This window comes from Macrotis lagotis, chromosome 4, assembly GCF_037893015.1.
Source record: "Macrotis lagotis isolate mMagLag1 chromosome 4, bilby.v1.9.chrom.fasta, whole genome shotgun sequence".
NCBI classification, from domain to species: domain Eukaryota; kingdom Metazoa; phylum Chordata; class Mammalia; order Peramelemorphia; family Peramelidae; genus Macrotis; species Macrotis lagotis.
The window spans coordinates 206,229,603-206,249,202 of NC_133661.1; the positions used below are offsets into that span (position 1 = coordinate 206,229,603).

The 19,600-nt window shown below is 44.7% G+C and overlaps 1 protein-coding gene and 3 non-coding genes across 7 annotated transcripts in view; 1 reads left to right on the forward strand and 3 right to left on the reverse strand.

Moving 5' to 3' along the window:
- The window catches only part of SHF (Src homology 2 domain containing F), a 32,618-nt gene extending 24,928 nt beyond the window's left edge, over positions 1-7,690 (reverse strand). For all 4 annotated transcript variants that reach the window (XM_074235309.1, XM_074235311.1, XM_074235310.1 and 1 more), the window contains exon 1: positions 7,181-7,690. In XM_074235309.1, the coding sequence (XP_074091410.1) occupies positions 7,181-7,690 (510 nt within the window). The remainder of the gene's footprint in view (positions 1-7,180) is intronic.
- An 8,887-nt stretch (positions 7,691-16,577) lies between these two features.
- Positions 16,578-16,649, reverse strand: TRNAH-GUG (transfer RNA histidin (anticodon GUG)). The gene has a single exon. It is a non-coding gene; the product is annotated as a tRNA-His (tRNA).
- A 1,093-nt stretch (positions 16,650-17,742) lies between these two features.
- Positions 17,743-17,814, reverse strand: TRNAH-GUG (transfer RNA histidin (anticodon GUG)). The gene has a single exon. It is a non-coding gene; the product is annotated as a tRNA-His (tRNA).
- Positions 17,815-18,538: 724 nt separating this feature from the next.
- On the forward strand, positions 18,539-18,610 carry TRNAH-GUG (transfer RNA histidin (anticodon GUG)). The gene has a single exon. It is a non-coding gene; the product is annotated as a tRNA-His (tRNA).
- The last annotated feature ends 990 nt before the right edge of the window (positions 18,611-19,600 follow it).

Consider the following 19,600-nt stretch of genomic DNA (forward strand, 5'->3'; position numbering starts at 1 on the left):
TCCAAACAGGTTAGCTGGTAAAGCAGATAGAGTGCTGGGACTGATCTCAGGAGGACTTGAGTTCAAATCTGACCTCGAGCACTTATTAGTTGTGTGACCCTGGTCAAATCACTTAACCTTGTTTGCCTCAGTTTCCTTATCTGTAAAATGAGTTGGAGAAAATGGCAAACCACTTCAGTATCTTTGCCAAGAAAGCCCCAAATAAAGTCACTAAAAGTCAGACACAACTGAAATGACTGAACAAGAGGACATTAAAAAACTGTAACAGCTTTCTAGATTTTCTCCTGCCATCAGTGTTTGCATTTGAAAAGTGATCTAGGACCAGCTAGGTGGTACAGAGCATGGCCTTGGAGTCAGGAGGACCTGAGTTCAAATCTGACCTCAGACACTTAATTACCTAGCTGTGTGACCTTGGGCATATCACTTAATCTCACTGCCTTGCAAAACAAAATAAAAAAAAAGGAAAAAGAAAGAAAAGTTATCTAAGCCTTAAGTTAAAGGGATAAAAGACTGAAATGGTTCAAATTTGAAAGTACCTCAATTTCCTTGTCTAAAATGAGAGATTAGAGTCTATGGTATCTAAGGTCTATTTAGCTCTACCTATTCATTATTGTTCAGTCATTTCAGTCATGTCTTTGTGGGATCTTTGTGATCCCATTTGGGGTTTTCTGGGTAAAGACACTAGGGTACCAGGGGCACTTAGGTGGTGTAATGGATAGAGTACCAGCCTTGGAGTCAGAAGGACCTGAATTTAAATCTAGTTTCAGACACTTAATAATTACCTAGCTGTGTGACCTTGGGCAAGTCACTTAACCCTACTGCCCTGCAAAAAAACAAAAACAAAAAAAAAAGATATTAGAGTATCCAGGGTCACAAAGTTATAAAGTATCTGAGGCCTGGTTTGAACTCAGCAAAATGAGTTTTCCTGACTGTAGGCCCAACATCAGGTTACCTCCTACCCCTGGGGTTTGCTCCAAGGGGAGAATATTTGCCTGGGTGAAGGAATCAATACAAAATCCTTAAGACCTCAGTCAGAGGGAGTCAGGTGGATGGGTGGGAAGGCACAGGCTCAGTCTTTACAGAATCACAGAGCCAGAAAGAACATGAGAGGATATTGAGTCCATCCTCCTTGTTTTAAAGATGACAAAACTGGTTCCAAGGTAGGTTTTAAAGATGAGAAAATTGGGTCCTAGGTAGGTTATATGGGTGGTATAAGTAGATAGAGCATTGGACCTGGAGTTAGGAGGACCTGAGTTCAAATGTGTACTTCAGATGCTTTCTAGCTATATGACTCTGATCAAGTCACTTAACCCTTTTTGCCTCAGTTTCCTCATCTGTAAAATGAGCTGGAGAAAAAAATGGCAAACCACACCAATATCTTTGCCAAGAAAAGCCCAAATGGGAGCACCAAGAATCAGAAACAACTGAATAACAATAACAATAATTTCCTCATCAAGTCTAGTGTCTTATCTGCCATAGCACATGAGGTGGGAAGCTACTTGTCACTGTTGTTTTAAAAATCTTGGGGAGATTGGGGGCTGGTATGGCTGAGTGGGGTTATCTCTTAAAAGAGCCTGAGCTTTCTCAGTTTATCTAGCTCCTTCCCAACCACAAAGTCTTCAGGATCCCAGCTGTTCCTGGCTCCTGGTTGGCATAACTCCAGGGCTGAGGTGTCATTGTGTTGTTAGACAGCAGCCTGGCAGCAGCTTTCTTCCACCATTCAGCTATGTTCAAGAGAATGGGGGAGGGGATGGAGAGATGGAGCAGAGCTGGACAGCCAAGTCACATCTAGCTAACAACAGGAATGGAGAAGACTTCAGGAAAGTAACACTGCTTCAAAATCTCCCCTCTGATTATATTCCATCCCTATAAGGTAGTCCTCTATACTCTTATTCTTCCCTTTCCCCAATATTCCTTCTTGCTTGTGTCTGGTGAAGAGTCTGTTACACTGCGTATCTGTCACAGGGTAGGGGTCTCTGCCAAATGGAAAAGACTGGAAGCAATTAGATTAAATACCTTTTGAGGGTAGGAACTCTGATACATTTGTATTTCTTTTTCCCCTAGCACCCACAGTGAATTCCTGATGACTAATAAGAGTTACTTCACAGCAACTCAACCCCAAGTGTCTGTGTGACAATGTGTTTAAAGAGATGCATGTATTTATGTTTCTCAGTAGCAGAGAAACAGTATAAGATCATAGAAAGGGCCTGTCTGGCTTTAAGTTCTTCCTAGTACTGCCACTAACTAGCTGGCTGAATGACCTGGGCCAAGTCTCTTATCCTCTTTGTGTTCCAAGGAATAAGACTTTCAATAGCAGAGTGTGTTCCCCTAACCAGGGAATTCCAAATTCCACTATAAATCCCTCTTTTACTTTCAAATTCTCCCTTGAACCTAGATGAGGAGGAGAGTGGCCAGAGCTCCTAGACTCTTTTATCTAATCATTGCCCTCTTTCTCCAATCTATTACCTGTCTTTGCTGAAACTTGTCTGGTTCTAGGGTCTTTTTGGATAAAGTCACAGGCCTACAATCTGAGTGTAATCTTTGCCCCTCTCGCACTTGTGCACATATCCAATTCATTACCAGTTCTTGTTATATCTATCCTCACCTTTCTGAAATATCACCCCCTTTTTACTTGAACATTACAATTGGCCTCCCTACCATAAGCCTCTCCACCTCCCGATCTAACCTTGGTGAAGACCAAGCTGCTGATTTCTTAATGCATAAATAGATTTAAATCCCTCTCCTGCTCAATGAGTTCTAGTGGCTACCTATTACCTCCAGGATCAAATATAAAATCCTTTGTTGGTCATTTTCATAACATGGTCCCTTTCTGTTTTTTGTTTGTTTTTTTTACATCTTGCTATCCTACATGAATACTTTTTTAAAAATGTATTTGTTGGGTGGCTAGGTGGTGCAGTAGATAGAATACTAGCCCTGGAGTCATGAGTACCTGAGTTCAAATCTGGCCTCAGACAACTAATTACCTATCTGTGTGGCCTTGGGCAAGCCACTTAACTCTATTTGCCTTGCAAAAACCTAAAAAAAGTATTTGTTTATTATTCCAACTACATGTAAAGTTAGTTTTCAACATTCATTTTTTTCTGTAAGATTTTGAGTTCCACATTTTTCTCCCTCCCTCCTCTCACTGGCAAGGAGTAATCTGATATAGGTTATACATGTATAACTATGTTAAACATATTTCCATATTAGTTATGTTGTAAAAGAAGAATCAGAACAAGAGGGGAAAGAACTCTACCTACATTCCTTTGCAATGCTGACTGTCCTCCATGCCCAGAATATTTGACTGCATTTGCCTTCCTTTCTGATGTTGCTGTTCAGTCACATCTGACTCTCCATGATCACATCTTGGGGTTTTCATGGTGATACTGGAGTGGTTTGCCATTTCCCTCTCTAGCTCATTTTACAGTTGTGGAAACTGAGGCAAACAGGGTTAAAGTGACTTGCCTGGGGTCACACAATTAGTAAGAGTCTGAGGTCATATTTGAACTCATCTTCCTGATTTCAGCCCTATCCACTAGCTTCCCGCCAATAAAAATCTTGGGTGTACCTATATGCTGCACTTAAGTGTTGCCTCTCCCATTAGAATGTAAGTTTTTTGAGGATAGTCTTTAGGTTTTTGGTTTTTTCCCTTTCTTTTGTCTCTAGAGCTTCTATCAAAATCTGATACACTGTAATCACCTAATAAATGCTTGTTGATTGACTGAGAAAAGAGGAAGAAAGAGGAGGAAGCAGTTTCCCTGCCCTGTATTTAGGACAAGCTTGGAGGCAAAAACCTGCCACCTTCATATGGCCAGATTGTTAGGCCCTGTTTGCTTCCATGACATAAACAGCTCCCGCTGTACCACCAACTGTCCGGTCCAGCCCACCCAGATGGATGGTCTCTCCATGCCAGCTGCAGGGAGTGATACTCTTTTACAGGAAGAAAGGCTAGAGATGGATGGTCCTAAGGCTGTCAGAGCCTCATAAGCAGGAAGCATTCCTCTGGCCAGACCTTCCAAACATCTCCGGATTCCATCAAGAGTCAAGGACAGCACTGGCCTGGGAAGAACTCTGAGTAACCTCAGATCCCTATGTCCTGTCCTGACCCTATATTGCCACACACATTCCTTCTTAACCTCTTTAGGCACAGGAATATTTCTATTCTTAAACCTCAGGTAAAGAAAGCCCTGAGGGTGTCCTGGGCTGTCCCTACATCCCCAGTCACAAGGAATAAGAAGAGAATCAGGTCTCCTGAGACTAGGATGGAACCAGACAAGCATAAGAGCAGAATCACTATCTTGCTATAGGAGCTGCCAAGAAAGTAACAGGAAGAGATCTCCAAGATGGAGAGTAGGGAGAGAGAGAGAGAGAGAGAGAGAGAGAGAGAGAGAGAGAGAGAGAGAGAGAGAGAGAAGAATGGGAAAGGAAGATGCCAAACAGTAGATAGAACCTCTTTTTGAGCTTGGACAAGCGAAGATTCTGGTACAGATCTGAGAAAAAGCTAGAACCACAAGTATGGAAGGAGACCACCAGTGGCTTTCCATTTAACTTGTGCCTGGGAGACATCAAACTCCTTTGGTTTGAGGGGCAAAAGGATTCAGAGAACTTCTTTGACTTGGGGATTGAGTTCATGCCTTTAACTCCTAAAGGAGGTTAAGGGTGATAATCTTCCAGAATGGTGGGGTGGAAAGGACACCAGGGTTGGAGTCTGGGGATTATAGGGACTTCCCTACATCTATTTTTTTTAAAGTACCATTAACAACAATAAAATAAAAACAGAGACCCACCAAAATCTGAGTCCTAACCTCCTTAGTTAATGAAATGTTCCTGTTTCATCTCCTCATATCTACTGAAGAAAAACCACTCAAATGGGGCTGTTGGGAGCTGTTGGGAACTTTCTGGTTTGCAGTGGTAGAGGGGCAAGAGCCCAGGAGTCAAAAGACCTATGGGTGAGTTCAGTTTAGTAGTTGTATGGCCTTGGGTAAATCACCTAACTATTCTAAACCTCATATTCCACACCTATAAAATCAGGATAATAGTAATTACATTAATTATCTCATTTATTTTTCATGAGATAAGCAAAGTTAAACCTCTTTGCAAATTAAATAGGGTCATAGAAGGACCAACTATTATTATCCTGTCAGATTTTATTCCTATATCTAGACCTCTGTACCCCCAAATTGACATGGGGATTATGAATTGGATTTTTCCTCAACTAAAAGATCCAAACCATTCATAGGACACAGAGAACAATGCAACACACAGCAGGAATTCCCTACTCCATTTGCTATTCCTGTCCCATTACCCCAGACCCTAGGAAGAAATTCTCAGAGAAAGGGTGTGTCCGCTCTGCCAACAGGAACTGGACTGACTCCCTGCCCCAAAGGTGGGCCTAGCAATGTCAAAGACTGGGTAACACTATCTGGCTGTTAAAATGATCTACAGGAGGGAGGAAATTCAGAGGTCAGAAATAGAGTATATATTAGAAGCAGAAAGGTTGAATGTGGGTAAAAGGAGAAGGACCTATTCTGTGAATAAGATGGTTCAGATGATGGCCAGAATAGGGCTCACTTTCCTCCTCCCAATTTTTGCAACCATTCTTTGGAAGGACCTATACCCTCCAAATACATCTAACAATTAAAAACCTTTGGAAATTAGACAAAGACTATTGGTCATCCTGGAGAACAGTGTCCTAGAAGTGCCTTCCCCAATCCCTGGCCTTCTGATTCTAAGAGCTAATGATTAGGAAGTGTAGTTATGCCTCATAGTTCCCATAAGGAACTAAGAGAGGAAAAAAAAGATTTCTATTCAAACCTTAAGAAATCTTTCTCATTCAGAAACTAACCAGCATACTTATCTCCTCTGAAATCATCAACACCGGGGATCTGATGGACTCAGACAGCAACTTTGCTCTCAATTCAAATAATAAAATATATTTCCTCTGGCTGGAATGAAAGGAGAAAGCTTCAGGGAGGATTCTGAACCAAGGGAGGGATGGGGGGGGAGGTGGAATGAGCTGTGGGGAACTGAAAGGAACACTGGGGCAATCCAGGCTGAATCTCAGCAGTTAACTTTCTGACTGGGAGGGGCCAGGCTGGAATTGTTTGCTAGAGATGGGCTTCCAAGTAGGAGCTGAGGATGCTGTTTAGAGTACAGGAAGGCCATGGCCCTTGGAAAAAGCGAACCTCCTTGCTCTGTTTTCCCCAACCCAAATACCTGGGTTTCCAAGAAACAATTCTCTGCTACTTTGCTCCCCATACCGCCCCCTCCGTGTCTACCGCACCCACCCCCCAGAATTAATCAAAGGCAAATTGACTCTACTTCCTCTGCTTCAATTGTAGGCAAGGTGAAGAGAAACATCACCACAAGAGAAAGCCGAGATCTACAGCCTAGCCTCGGCAACAGGTCCCAAGATTTGGCACTTCCTTAGGCCACTGAGAAAGACAAAGAATAGGGCGCAGGAGGTGCCAGCTGACCAGGCCTGGGTCCCAGGATAAGGCTTGGCCAGCTGGTCACCACGACAGGATGTCCCTTACATTTTGTCCTCTTTTCCCTTTTTTGCTAACATGTTTCCCTTTTCTCCCTGCCAGTTCCAAGCCTCCGTTCTCGCTTCAGCGCCAAAGTGAGAAGCCTCCTTCCCTGCCTTAACCTTTTTTCCTCCCGCTGACGGGAACCATTACCTGGTGGGGGGTGGAAGGGGGGGAGGTAGGATCTGGGAAAGAGAGGAAGGAAATGCTCCGGGGCTTTGTGTAGTTTCTGACCTGGGCTGGGGGGGGGGGTAGGTGACCACAAAGTGTGGGTGTATGTGCATGTGTGTTTTGGGGGATGGGGGGCAGGGAAACAACAGCCGTGACGTTGCTGCTTGCAGGGAAGAGAAGGTACAACAAACTGGGTTTCGGGCGCGCTGGTCCGTTAGAAAAGGCTCGCTTCGCAGAGATGCACCGAGAGGAAGCAGAGAAAGAGGGGAGCACGGTGGGCCCGGGGCTGACTGCAGAGTTGGGGCTTCTGGTCCCACAGTAGTCCAGAACAAAGCTGGGAGCCCAGGGGCAGCCTTGGGGGCAGCCCTGGGGGCCGGCGGGGACACTCGGGACCCGCGGGCCACCTTTGTCCCCAACACATTCAGCGGACCTCCCCCCTCCCCCGCCCTTGTGCCCCCCCCCCCCCGGGTCTCAGCACTTACCCGGTCCCCTGCAGCCGGGAGTCGCTCCTCCGCCGGGGGCGCCGGGGGTCCGGGGGTCTCGACCCGGATCAGGCGGTGTGGGGGCGAGCCGTGGCGCGGGGGCGGCGTGGGGCCGGGGGCTGCCGGGGCCGCGGGGGTAGCGGGGCCCGCCGGCCCCCCGGAGTAGGGGTCTTCGAAGTCGCGCTCGCGCTGCAGGCGGTAGGCGGCCAGGATGTCGGGGGGCGGCGCGGGAGGCGAGGCGGGCGCCGGCGCTGGGGGCCGGTAGTCGGGCTCCGGGGGTGCAGGCTTGGGGCCCCCGCCGCCGCCGCTCCCCCCGCGGAAGCCCAGGTGCTCCCGGAGCCACTTGGCCACACCCCCGCCACCCCCGCCGCCGCTGCCCCCGGGGCCGGCCCCCGCGCCCCCCGCGCCCCCCGCGCCCCGGCGGGCTCCCCCCGGGCCGCCCCCCGAGCCCCCCTGCGCTCCCCGCGGCGCGGGGCCCGAGCCCGCCGGAGGAGCTCCGCTCAGTAACATGGGGCCGGCCAGACTGAGCCGAGGGGGTTGAGGGGAGCGCCGAGAGGGGAGGGGGTGCTGGGGGGCGGGGACAGCGGCCGGAGGCGGAGCTTCGCTCGGGAACACCGGGTTGGCGAGGGAGGGGGCGGGGAGAGGGGGTGGGGCTCCGCTCAATAGCCAGGGGCCGGCCTTGGCTCTTCAGAGGCGGGGAAAAGGGGGCGCCGGCCTGAGACTAGAAAGCAGAGAGCCGGGAGCCGGAGAACCTCGAATCTTCCCGGCCCCCGGGGGCCCGCACTCCAGAGGCGCGGGCTGCCCTCCCCCCGCCCCATCGCCCCCACCCTGCGCGGAGGAGCCGCGAGGTTCAGGTGGCAGAGCCCCGCCACCCCATCTGCGGGGCTCAGCTGGTCCCTCCAGCCGGACCCCGGCCGCCACATGTCGGAAACACGTCCAAAGAGGGATCGCGGGGAGGCCAGGGCGACACCGAGGAGAATCCTCCTTTCCCCACTGTCACAGTCTTAGCTGCTATTTCTGGAAACCTACCCCCCCATGCCCCCTCCACAAAACACAGCAACTCCCCCCAGTTCCCACCGCACACGTATGCCCGGGTCCACCCGCGCATACGCCGCTCACATCTCCCTCTCAAGACATCCGTCCTACACCTCCCTGGCTCACACTGACACACAGACAGGCGCACGTAGACTGTCCATTCCCAGGCAAGCACATGGGTGCCTATGGCTCCGCCAGCACACGCACAGATTCCCTTTAAATCATATTCCGATCTTCACTGTCAATCAGATCGGCGACAGACTGGAACAGACAAGTCAATAAATCAAGTCCAGAGGAGGTTCTAAGGCTGTCTGTCATAAAGCCCTTTACCCACTGGGGACTCTGAACACTGCACACGCAGGCTGGAGGTATTTCCCAGTTAGAGAAATAAAGTTCCTCCTTTAAAGGTATTTGATTAGTGTTTATCCAATAACCCCAAATGCTCATTGAAACTGTGCTTCTGTCGAGAGAACAGACTCCTTACCGCCTGGTTCTCAAACTAAACCCCTAAATAACCACCACTCAGTCGACCTTTCCTTTCCCCTGTCCTTTCAGGTGAGAATCCCAGTATTCTTAGCTGATGAGGGCTCTGACGTGAGAGAGGAAGAGCTAGGAGAGAGGAGGATGTAGGTTAGGAAGGGACCCCAGAGGTAATTATGCAAATCTGGGAGGAGAACCAAGGAATGGTGTAATGGCAAACCTAAAAATCTTGGATTAGGATTCTCAAGGTTCCAGTGATCCAGAGAAGCCAAATGACTTTCTTTTTTACACAATGGCAAATTCCTGTTTTGGTCGATGACTTAGGCCATTCTCCTGGCTCTGAGGAGCTCTCTTCCTCTCCTTTCTCCCCAGTGATTATTTCTTTTAAAAAACTACAACACACAAACCAAAGCTATCTTGGGTTGCATTAAGAAAGACCTAGCTTCCTGTAATAAGGTGATAAATAGTAGCATTGTACTCTACCTTAAACAGACCACATCTGAAGTACTGTGTTCAGCTGTGGTCACTGCATTTTTGGAAGGACATGAATAAACTGGAGCTGAACCAGAGGAGGACAACCAGGATAGGAAAGTCATTTAACATGCTACTGCCCCAGGCAATGCTCTGGGACAAGCTCCATTTGTTTTGTGGAAGGCGTTGCCTCATTTGTAAATTTTCTAAACACGTACTACCTATGATATTTATATGGCCTTTTATACAATACATCTATTTATCTCCATGGATTGTCACAACAATCAAGTGAGGTAGGCTGTAGGAACATTATCATTCCTATTAGTCAGACGAGGAAACTGAAATTTATGGAGGATAAATGATTTATCATGGTAGCAAAACCAGAATCAGGTCTCAATTTTAGGCTTTGTTTTTTAAAATGGAACTGATTTCATTGGCATAGGGAAAAATCCTATGAAGAAATTCCTTTCAGTGAAGACACCCACATCACTGCTACTCCATCTGAAATATATAGTCCGAAAGAGTTGCCTGGGGTCCCTGAGAGGTCAGTGATAACAACCATTATAATACCTAACATTTGCATGATGCTTTAAGGTTTGTAAAACCAATGTTATCCTCTGGGAAGTAGATGCCATGATTACCTTCAATTTACTAAGGAGAACCTGAATCGACCTGCTAGAGGTCCGAGTAAGTGTTTAAAGCTAGATTTGAATTTGGGTCTTGATGATTTTTAAATCCTGTACTTTCACTATTGAACACCTTAACTGGTCAGAGTTACCCAGACATTTTGCATCAGAGACAGGACTTAAATCTAGGTCTTCTAGTGGAGAGATGCTCCTTCAATGGAAAAGCCAGAAAATAGTTCTGTTAGATCCTGCCTTCTGATAGTGGAATTGTATAAGAATCCTTCTTCAAAATTCTGTTTGGGGTTCCAGTTTTCTTTTTTTTCTTATTTTTCCATTCACAGATTATGAAAGTTTTTCAACATTTATCCACTTGCATATTTATGGTATACATCTTTTTACCACCCTCCTTTTCCATCCCTCCTCCCCTCAGTGGTGAACAGACTAGTAAAAGTTGTACATATACATTTGTGTTTAACATGTTTACATATTAATCATTTTGTGAATGAGGAATTAAGACTTAAGGGGAAAGAAAGAAAACTGAGGGATAGCAAAGAAAAAACATGAATCTTTTAAAAAGTAAACACAGATTCCTATCAGATTCTGTGATTCTTTTATTTGGTTGGTTGTTTTTATTTTCCTCTGGATGAGGAAGGTGTTGTCCATAACAGGTCTCCCAGGGTTGTCCCAGATCTCCAAACTGCTGAGAGGAGCTACATTCATCATAATTGATCAACTCACACTGTTGTTATTAATGGATACCATGTTCTCCTGGTTCTGCTCCCTTCACTCAGCATCAGTTTATGAAATTCTTTCCCTGCTTCTCTGAAGTCCAACCATTCATGTTTTATTCTAGAACAATAGTACTCTATAACATTCATATACTACAATCTGTTCAGTTATTCTCCAATCGATGGTCATCTCAATTTCCAGTTCTTTGTGGGATCTAGTTTTCTAGATGGGCCTACACACATGCTGGTGTAATCAGTAACCTTAGAGAAATTTTAATAAACATGTTTGTGTTTCTTGAGACCAAATTCTATAAGCTAATGCTTATCCTTTATTAGGACAAAAATTGGAGGATAACACCGAGTTTAATTTAATTCCTTACTAAACAGCCAAGCTCATGGAGGTTGTCAAATGCCTAGCTCTCCTTTGAGATTGAACTCAATTGCCAAGTCTTCCATGAAACTTTCTAGGTCTGCCTAGAAATGATTCTGTCCCAGATATCCCCTAGGATTTTGTATCTTTCCTATTCATGTTTTTCCTAGTTTGTGAAATAGTTATTTGAGCACATCTATTCTTTTTTTAGTAAGTTTAGGAGAGTAGATCCTATGTTATGAATTTTCTATCTCATTTGGCAATCTATGCTATGCACATAGAAGGAATGAAGAAAGGAAACAAATATTAAGTACCTACTATGTGCCAAGGGATTTATAAAACTGATCTTATTTGACCCTCACAAGAACCTTGCTATTACAATTGAGGAAATTGAGGCAGAACAGAGGCAAAGGAACTTTTTCAGGGTCTGATTTGAACTCAAAGTCTTGACTTCAAGCCTAGTATTCTGTCTACTCTGCCACTAAGGCGCTCAATTAATTGAATTGATCACCAAGTCTAGACTGCCACCAATATAAGAAAAGAATCATGGGAATATAATTTTGAATTTTTCTGGTTAAATCAAAGAAAATTAAAACAAATTAATAGAATCTATCAATTATCAAGGGTTTATTAAGTACTTTCTATATTTCAGATACTGGGCTAAACATTGGTGATATAAAGGCAAGACCAAAATAATATATATGTATAGGTATATGTACAGGACACATATAAAGCAAATACAAAGTAACCTTGGAGAAGAAGACAGGTTTTTCCTTCTTAAAACAAGCTTATTATTTAAAGCATAGGAAATTTTAAAAAACATTTCATTAATTTATCAATTTTGTTAATTAAATAAAAATTAAGTTTAGAAACTAGACATATTAGGCAATGAGTTTCTACCTTAAAGAAAGGTTTCTCCAAAGTTTTATTTTCAGAATTCTTCCCAGGCTCATTTCAAGTATTATTCAATTTATCCCTGAATCAAACAAGTTTTTCAGGAACACAAATTTAATGTGTAAAGTGGAGTATCTATCTAGCTTAAAAAAAAAAGCTGAATTTAGTTTTTCTAGATTCAGAGAAGTCCTTTAAGAAGGTTTGACATTATTGTAGGTCTTCATTTGGGTACTCTTAATTAACCTAATAGAATAGTGTTCATTCTGGCTTTCACTTCTTGCTATATATGCCTGGGGGCTAGTGGGAAGAGGAACTGGACAGTTTGGTCATTCAGCTTGGCTTCCTTGGCCTGCCTCCAGGCCCCACCCAAGCTGACATTCCAGCACTCTCTTACAAAGCACCTTCCATTCTCTAGAAGGAGCAATGTTTGCTAACAGGAAAAAAATTTCTTAGTAAAGTCATCAGATGGGGCTTAAGAAAGAAGACTTATGGAATAGTGGGAAAATCCTTCCTTCCATAAAAACATCACCTTCTTCTCACCTTACTCCTTTTTAAACAACCAACAATTGTCCTCCTTGTTTTGAAGAGAGAGAAGGGATGAATGAGGACCATTGACATTCTTGCATTCATGAAAATTTTAAGGTCTAAAATACACTATTGGACCTGAGAAATCTACAGAGATAATTCAGGCATTACCTTAGTCCTCTAGAAGATCAAGAGAATGAGCATTTATACATACATATATAACCATTCCACCTCAAATGCTCTACAGTTCTAAGGAAAGAAGGCTTTTTTTCTTTTCTTATTAGGAAGAGAAGAACAGAGAACAGTGACCCATAGTCAGAAATAATCAGAAACTTGAAGAATTTTAGAGTTTTGCTGTTATTAATCCAGTTGATTGCAGATGAACAAAAAGAAATTTTTGGAGAATGATATTTATCTCACCCAGAAGCAGTTCACAGACCTTAGAGGCATACTCATGCACACTTCTACATGTTGTGAAAGATTAAAAGAATAAGAAAATAGTTCATGACATTAAGAAGTTTATAATCTCTTTGGAGAGACAAAATATAATTTAGTGATACAATTAGAGAGCAAGATATATATATCAGGTCTCATTATTTGACCCTGGTCAGTCCCTCAAGCTATCATTCTACAAATATGTATCTCCTCCTTTTCTTTGCTAGACTCCCAGACCTAAAATTGTCTCCATTGTTTCACTACTCACCCCTTCTCTCAATTATTTGCAATTTAGTTTCTATTCAAAAATTTATGGAAATGAGCTCTGATTTACTAAACCAATGGTTCTTTCTCAATCTCTATTCTGGACTCCTTCTGCTTTGCTTTACTACTATCACCCTTAGATGCTCTTTCCCTTGTTAGTTTTCTTGACATCTCTCTCCCAATTCTCCTTCTATCAACTACAACAATTAATGGTTTACTTCTCCATCCTCTTTTGTTGATTCATTATTCATTATCCCTAAATCTGAGTTCCCTACAAAGCTCTTTTCTGGCTCTTCCTCTTATCTCCCATTAAGACCCCTCCCTTGTCCCTGTCTTCAATTGGTTCAGTTATCAATTCTAAATTTATATTTAGCACCAAAATATTCATATTCAGTTCTTATCTCTTTCCTAAACTCAATCCAAATGTCTCACGCATTTTCTTTAAGCATCTCAAACTCGGCAAACAAAATCCATTATTTTCCTCAATAAATTTGTCCTCCTAAATTTTTCTATTTCTGTTGGGGTAGTATCATCCTCCCAGTTATAAGAAGATTTTAAACTTCTGAATTATCTTTAATTCTTTTAAAATTGCTCCTATTCCCTTTAAAACATGGCTATCACTTTTTAATAATGTCCCCATCCTGCCCCCCCCATCCTCAAGGAGGCTTCCTCTTAGCTAAGCAATAAGTTAAACAAAATAAAACAAAACATTGGCCATGTCTAAAGATTTATGCCTCATTTCTTACCTGTAGTCTGGCACCTTTCTGATAAAAAGTGGAAGGCATGCTTTATTGTCAATTGTTATGAATAGTTACTGCATAATCAAAATCCTGAAGTCCCTCTAGGTTGTTTCCCTCTGTTTTATTGCATTATCTTTAACTATTCTCTCCCCTTTAATCTCCCATTTCTACCCTGCAAGTTTTGCTAAAAGCTCCAGTCCTCTCTCCTTTCTCAAATGGTATGATGTTAAAAGTTTCAAAGAGATTTGTCTTAGCAATTATGATAGAGGAATTCAGAGAAGGGATGCTTCAAGGGAAGGTTAATCTTGTATAGACATTTGTGTGACTAACTCTAGTACAGTAGGTCTGGGTTTGAATTCCACCACAGATGCTTGCTTGACTGTCTAATTGTGGACGAGTCATTCAATCTCTCTGGGACTCAGTTTCCTCAACTGTAAAATGAGAAAATTAGACTAATTTTTATTGAGGTGGGGAAGAACAATTTCCTAGAGATATTCAGAGTCTAAGCTATCTCACTGTAGCCTGGGAATAGTTCTCTAAGCTTTCTTTTCTCTCATTAACTTTCTCCCTCTCTTTTTTCACTTTGCATTCTACTTCTCCCCTCAAAAGCAAAAACAAAAAAGCCTCTTTCCTTTCCCTTGCCTTCATAATTTTATAATATAACCTTTCACTTCCTCACATTCCTCTCCCCCCAGTAGGGAAACTTGTCTTCCCTCCCCCCCATGCCTTGACGACATAACCTCTCCTCCCCCCCTCAATCATTCCGCCCCCCCCCCCTTCCTTCCCTTCAGGAGCAAACCCTGCAGTTAAAAAGCTTATCCAAGAAATCCTAGATTCCTTTGAACACTGACTGGTATTAACTTCTCCCAAAGTTAGGGAAAAGAGGAAGTATTTGTAGCCAGTGCACCAAAAGGTTTGTCTGTTAGTCTTGTTAGTCTGAACAGCTGCTTTACCTCAATTAAGCATTGGTCTTTGTTTCTTTTGTCTAACCCATTTCCCTTTTCTCTTTATCTCTGTGTAACTCCTGCCTCTTAGTCCAGATTGGGAAATCGGTAGGTCCATATGCCTGCTGGTTTACTAGAGGTTAGGTTTCTCTATACAAGGAGGGCCTTCTTCATCAGTCTATTCTAAGTGTTCCTTACCCTAACACAGCCATCTCACCCCTTAGACCATTCTTACTTTAAATTTTGTTTATTGATGTTGTGAAGAAATAGTTTTTCTGGAAGTGCTCTGAGATTGCTACATAGTGATCTGCTTATTAAAGATGGGAAGGTTTGGGATCAAGAAGGGCCAATCTTAGCTAGGTGGTGAAGTGGATAGAGAATAAGGCCCTGGAGTCAAAAGGACCTGAGTTCAGGTGTGATCTAAGATACATAATAATTGCAGAGCTGTGTGACCTTGGGCAAGTAAGTCACTTAACCCCTTTGCCTTGCAAAGACAAAAAAAATGAAAACAAAAAAAAAAGAAGGGCTGATCTTGACAAGAAGTGGAGAAGGATGTCCAAATGATGTGAAATGAAGAACTTAATAACTGAATTTAGTTGTTTAATTCCATAGTTAGGCAACTAGAGAAAGTGGAATGAGTTCTGTAGTACTTTGAATCAGAAGACCTAGGGTTATCTTGATTCTGACTCTTACTAATTGTATATTGTTGGTCAAATTATGGAATCTCTCTGAGGCTTAAGTACCTTATCTGTAATATGGAAAGGATGATACAAAAGCTACTTATCTTCCTGGATGATTGTGATAAAATGCTGTGAGCTATTATTGTTAATTGATAAGTAGAGGTGAGGGATGGTGGTATAGGACAGATCCCAAGTTATATTCCTCTAGGACATCCTGACCCACTTTATTTAAGAAGGTACTTGAATGGAGATACTCTCTTGATAGCTCCAGGACCAAAGCCAGGGCTGGGGCCAAGGGTTAGTTCTATCAAAGGATAACTATCTCCCTGCTATGATGTAATGTTATTACAGCAAGGTCCTGAAGAAGCTACGATCTTTTGGGATGGGAAGGTGGACAGCCTGGCAGGTTTGAAGGAAGATTCTTGATTTAGTCCCCCCAATTTCCACTCACAGCTCCTACTTCAGGGTAGCCCAAGCCTAAGTCCTCTGTCTCCTGCTCTTCTAGTTGCAGCGGGGTTGGAAAGGTCTATTCAATTCAGTAAAAAGTTATTGGGCATCTTCACAGGCAAAACAAAGATGAATGACACAAAGATGGTGGTGAAACTTGGTGCCACTCGGCTGTGGCATCTTGGGCAAATCCTGTCGCCTTTCTTGGAGGGTCATGAGATAAATGGACCCTAGATTTAGAGCTAGGAATAGACCCTGTGGGTCAACTAGTCCAATCCTCTCATTTTACAGATGAAGAAAGAGGGATTTGTCCAAAATAGCAATTCGAAACTCTGATTCCAAATTCAGCGTCTTTCCTCTGAAAAATGAGAGATTTGGAGTCTAACTCTAAATGCTATTTTTTGTGTGTGTGTGTGTCTGAAAAGATTCAACCTTACCTTACAGGAAGTCACAATTGGGGGGCTATTCGCTATGCAGGGATCTGTTAGCAAACCGAATCTCTTCATTGTAAAGGTTTCAGACTCTAGAAAATATAAGGGAGACGGTGGGAGCTGTTTCCTGTTGGGAGTACAAGGAACATTGGAAGAATAAAAAAAAAATCCTTTTTTAGAGAGAGGAATAAACGGTACTACCGATTCAAATGCTTTAAAGATCATTTTGAGGGTTTTGCGTTATTGCAAATAAGTACGTACTTCTAAGTCGTGCTTTGGACTTATTTTCAAAAAACCGAATCCCTTGCCGTGCCATTGCTTCCACAATGCCGTGACTCGGATTCGAACCGAGGTTGCTGCGGCCACAACGCAGAGTACTAACCACTATACGATCACGGCGAGCTAACCGGGACCCGTAGGCTCGCTCGGCCCGTTCCTCTCTTCTTTCGCGACAGGCCCTCCCCGTCTCCACGTCATTCCCCGCTCTGGCTTTGGGGCAGGCGCGCCAGACGGAGGCTGCTGGTGAGAGCGCAGGCGCAGAACGCTCCGGGACCGGCCCGGAAGCTAGCTAGCCACGTGACGCTTCCGATGGCTGGCAGCGGCGGGAGGACGGCTTCCTGTCCGGCACCCTCCCGACAAGCATTCCCCACGTGCTGGGCGACCCGAGAACTTTCTCTGTGCGCTGCTACTAAGGGAAAACAGCATTTATTAAATTTATTAAGCGCACGCTGGTGACAGGGGCAGGGGCGGGGTACGGCACAAAGAATAAAAGGATCCGTCTCCAAGAGTTTGCATTCTTACAGAAGCGAAAATTCCGTGGAGAAAATACAACAACAACAATAATAATAATAATAATTAATAATAATAATAATAATAGAAATAGCGCTTTGCAAAGCTTTGCGTTTTTGCTCTCCCGTCTAACTCGCTGTCTGTGCTTACGGAGGGTGTATGGGGTTCAGTCCCAACAATCAGTGTTAAGCTGTTATACAGTGGTGTGGACAAATCACAAAGAATTAAACAGTCAGAATCCCACGTTCTCCGCAGTGGAGGAGGATTTCATGCCTCCTGTGCAAATGATAATATCACCAGCAACAACAAGAGCATTCATGCAGCTTGCAAAGGACTTGCTGTCTCATTTGATCCCCGCGTCCATTCAATACCAGTGTTTGTGGGAGGTATCCAGTCCCGCCCCACAAACATTTATTAAGTGCCTACTATGTGCAAGGCGCTGGGCTAATTTCTGGGAATTTAAAGCCAAAATCTGTGCCTTCAAAAGAGTCTGAAGGAAAAAAGGAGACACAAAGGTAAATATATACAAAATGGACTCGGCCATCTCGCAGTAGACACTCATGGGGCGTCAAGTTCGGAGCTTCAGCAGCGATTCTGGGGGGTTCTTCACGGGGAGCTCCGCGAGTGGCGGATTATTGGAGGAAAATACCGAGACGACGCCAAAAAAAGCGCGGCTCCCGTGCCGTGTCATTGTTTCCCACAATGCCGTGACTCGGATTCGAACCGAGGTTGCTGCGGCCACAACGCAGAGTACTAACCACTATACGATCACGGCGAGCTACCGGGGAGCTGGCCATAAAATTTGTCACTCAGGCTTTTCTAGGCCTGCAGCCCCGCCCCCGCCCGCTGACGTGCCCCGCTTCCGCTCGGGGCGGCCTCCGCGGGCGCTGTCGGCGGTGCGCAGGCGCGCGGCTCCTCTCCCGCCCGCGCCCCTCCCCCCCGGCTCCTCAGCCCCCGCCGCGTCCCCAGCCGTGACTCGCCCTCAGCGCTTTGGGGCGCCGTCCTGCAGAGGCCGTGGGGCGGCGGCCTCCGGCTTTCCCGCCTTCTTACCTCCGAGCGCCCCGACCTCGGGCCGGCGGCCCCTCGCCCGCCCGGGCCGGCCTGTGCGCACGCGCGCGGCGCCTCCCTCCCCTGGCCGCCCCCTCCTTCACGGCCGGGCCGCTTTGTCCCGGGCCCGCGAGGCCGTGGCTGCCCCGAGATTAACCCGGATCCTGACAGCGGGCGCCCGGCTCCTTCACTTCACCCGCGAGCGCGGCGTGGCCCGCTCGGCGCCCCGCTCATTTCTGGCCGCCCCCCCACACCGTGGCGGCCTCGGGCCTCTGCCGCGGGCCGGGCGGCTGCTTCCGAGCTGAGGGTGCGCGCTTGGGAGCGCATGAATGAACGACTGAGCAAATGAATGAATGAATGAATGAGTTCGTGCGTGCGTGCGTGCCCGGACTCCTGAAGCCGCTGAAAGGCGACGTCGGCGAGGCGCCGGCCGCGGAGCGCCCCGGTAGCTCGCCGTGATCGTATAGTGGTTAGTACTCTGCGTTGTGGCCGCAGCAACCTCGGTTCGAATCCGAGTCACGGCATTGTGGGCAACAATGGCACGGCAAGGGGCGGCTGTTTTGTTACCTGCTTAGACACTGCCCTTCGCCCCGAAGAAGCGGCAAAACCGTGTTACATGGCAAACATGCTGAACCGTTACCTAGGGAGGGCTCCCTCCCTGCAGCCTTTCACAACCGGGCCCTATCGTTAGCTTTTTTTTTTTTATTTCTTCACTTAAGTGTTTTTCTCCTCATTAATACATGAGTTCTTCCATATAGCATTCTTGGAGAAATCCCTGTGCTTTTAAAAAATTCATTTAAAAAAATCCTTGATGTTGAACGTCCCACTCATCAAACTTGCTTAATAGCTATTTACACGTAAATTAATTTCCAATCATAAAATAAAATTTTCCTCAACAGTATTTTATTTATTCTTTCATTCTCATTCTCTTTTACCAAAATCTCTCTCTCTCTCTCTCTCTCTCTCTCTCTCTCTCTCTCTCTCTCTCTCTCTCTTAAAATCTGCTTTGCATTACTTTTGTATTCCTTATATTTGGCTGGTCTTCATCAATATACATCAATACACTACAATTTATTTAACCATGTCTTTTATCAGACATTTAGTTCGCTTCCAATGTTTGATAATTACATACGAGGTTGCTAATGAAAATCTCTGAACAGCAATGTTTGTAAAGACCATCTTCTTTGTTTATTTAAAATAAGTTTTATTAACGTCTTCTGTTTCTTAGATCATCCTAGTCATCCTAAATTTCTCTCCCCTTGTCCCTCTCAGAGAGCCATCCTTTATAACAAATTGTATTTTATAAAGAGGGGGAAAAGCAAGCACAACTGTTCAACACATTGAAAAAGTCTGAAAATGCATGCAATAAATATAACACCTTGGAACTCCAGCCTCCATTTAGTTTGAGACACCCATTTATATCCTCTTCATTCTAGTTCTAATTGATCTTTGTAATTTTGTTACTTATACTTTTGATTTTTTTCTGTTGATTGTTCTTTCTTATCGGCATTGTT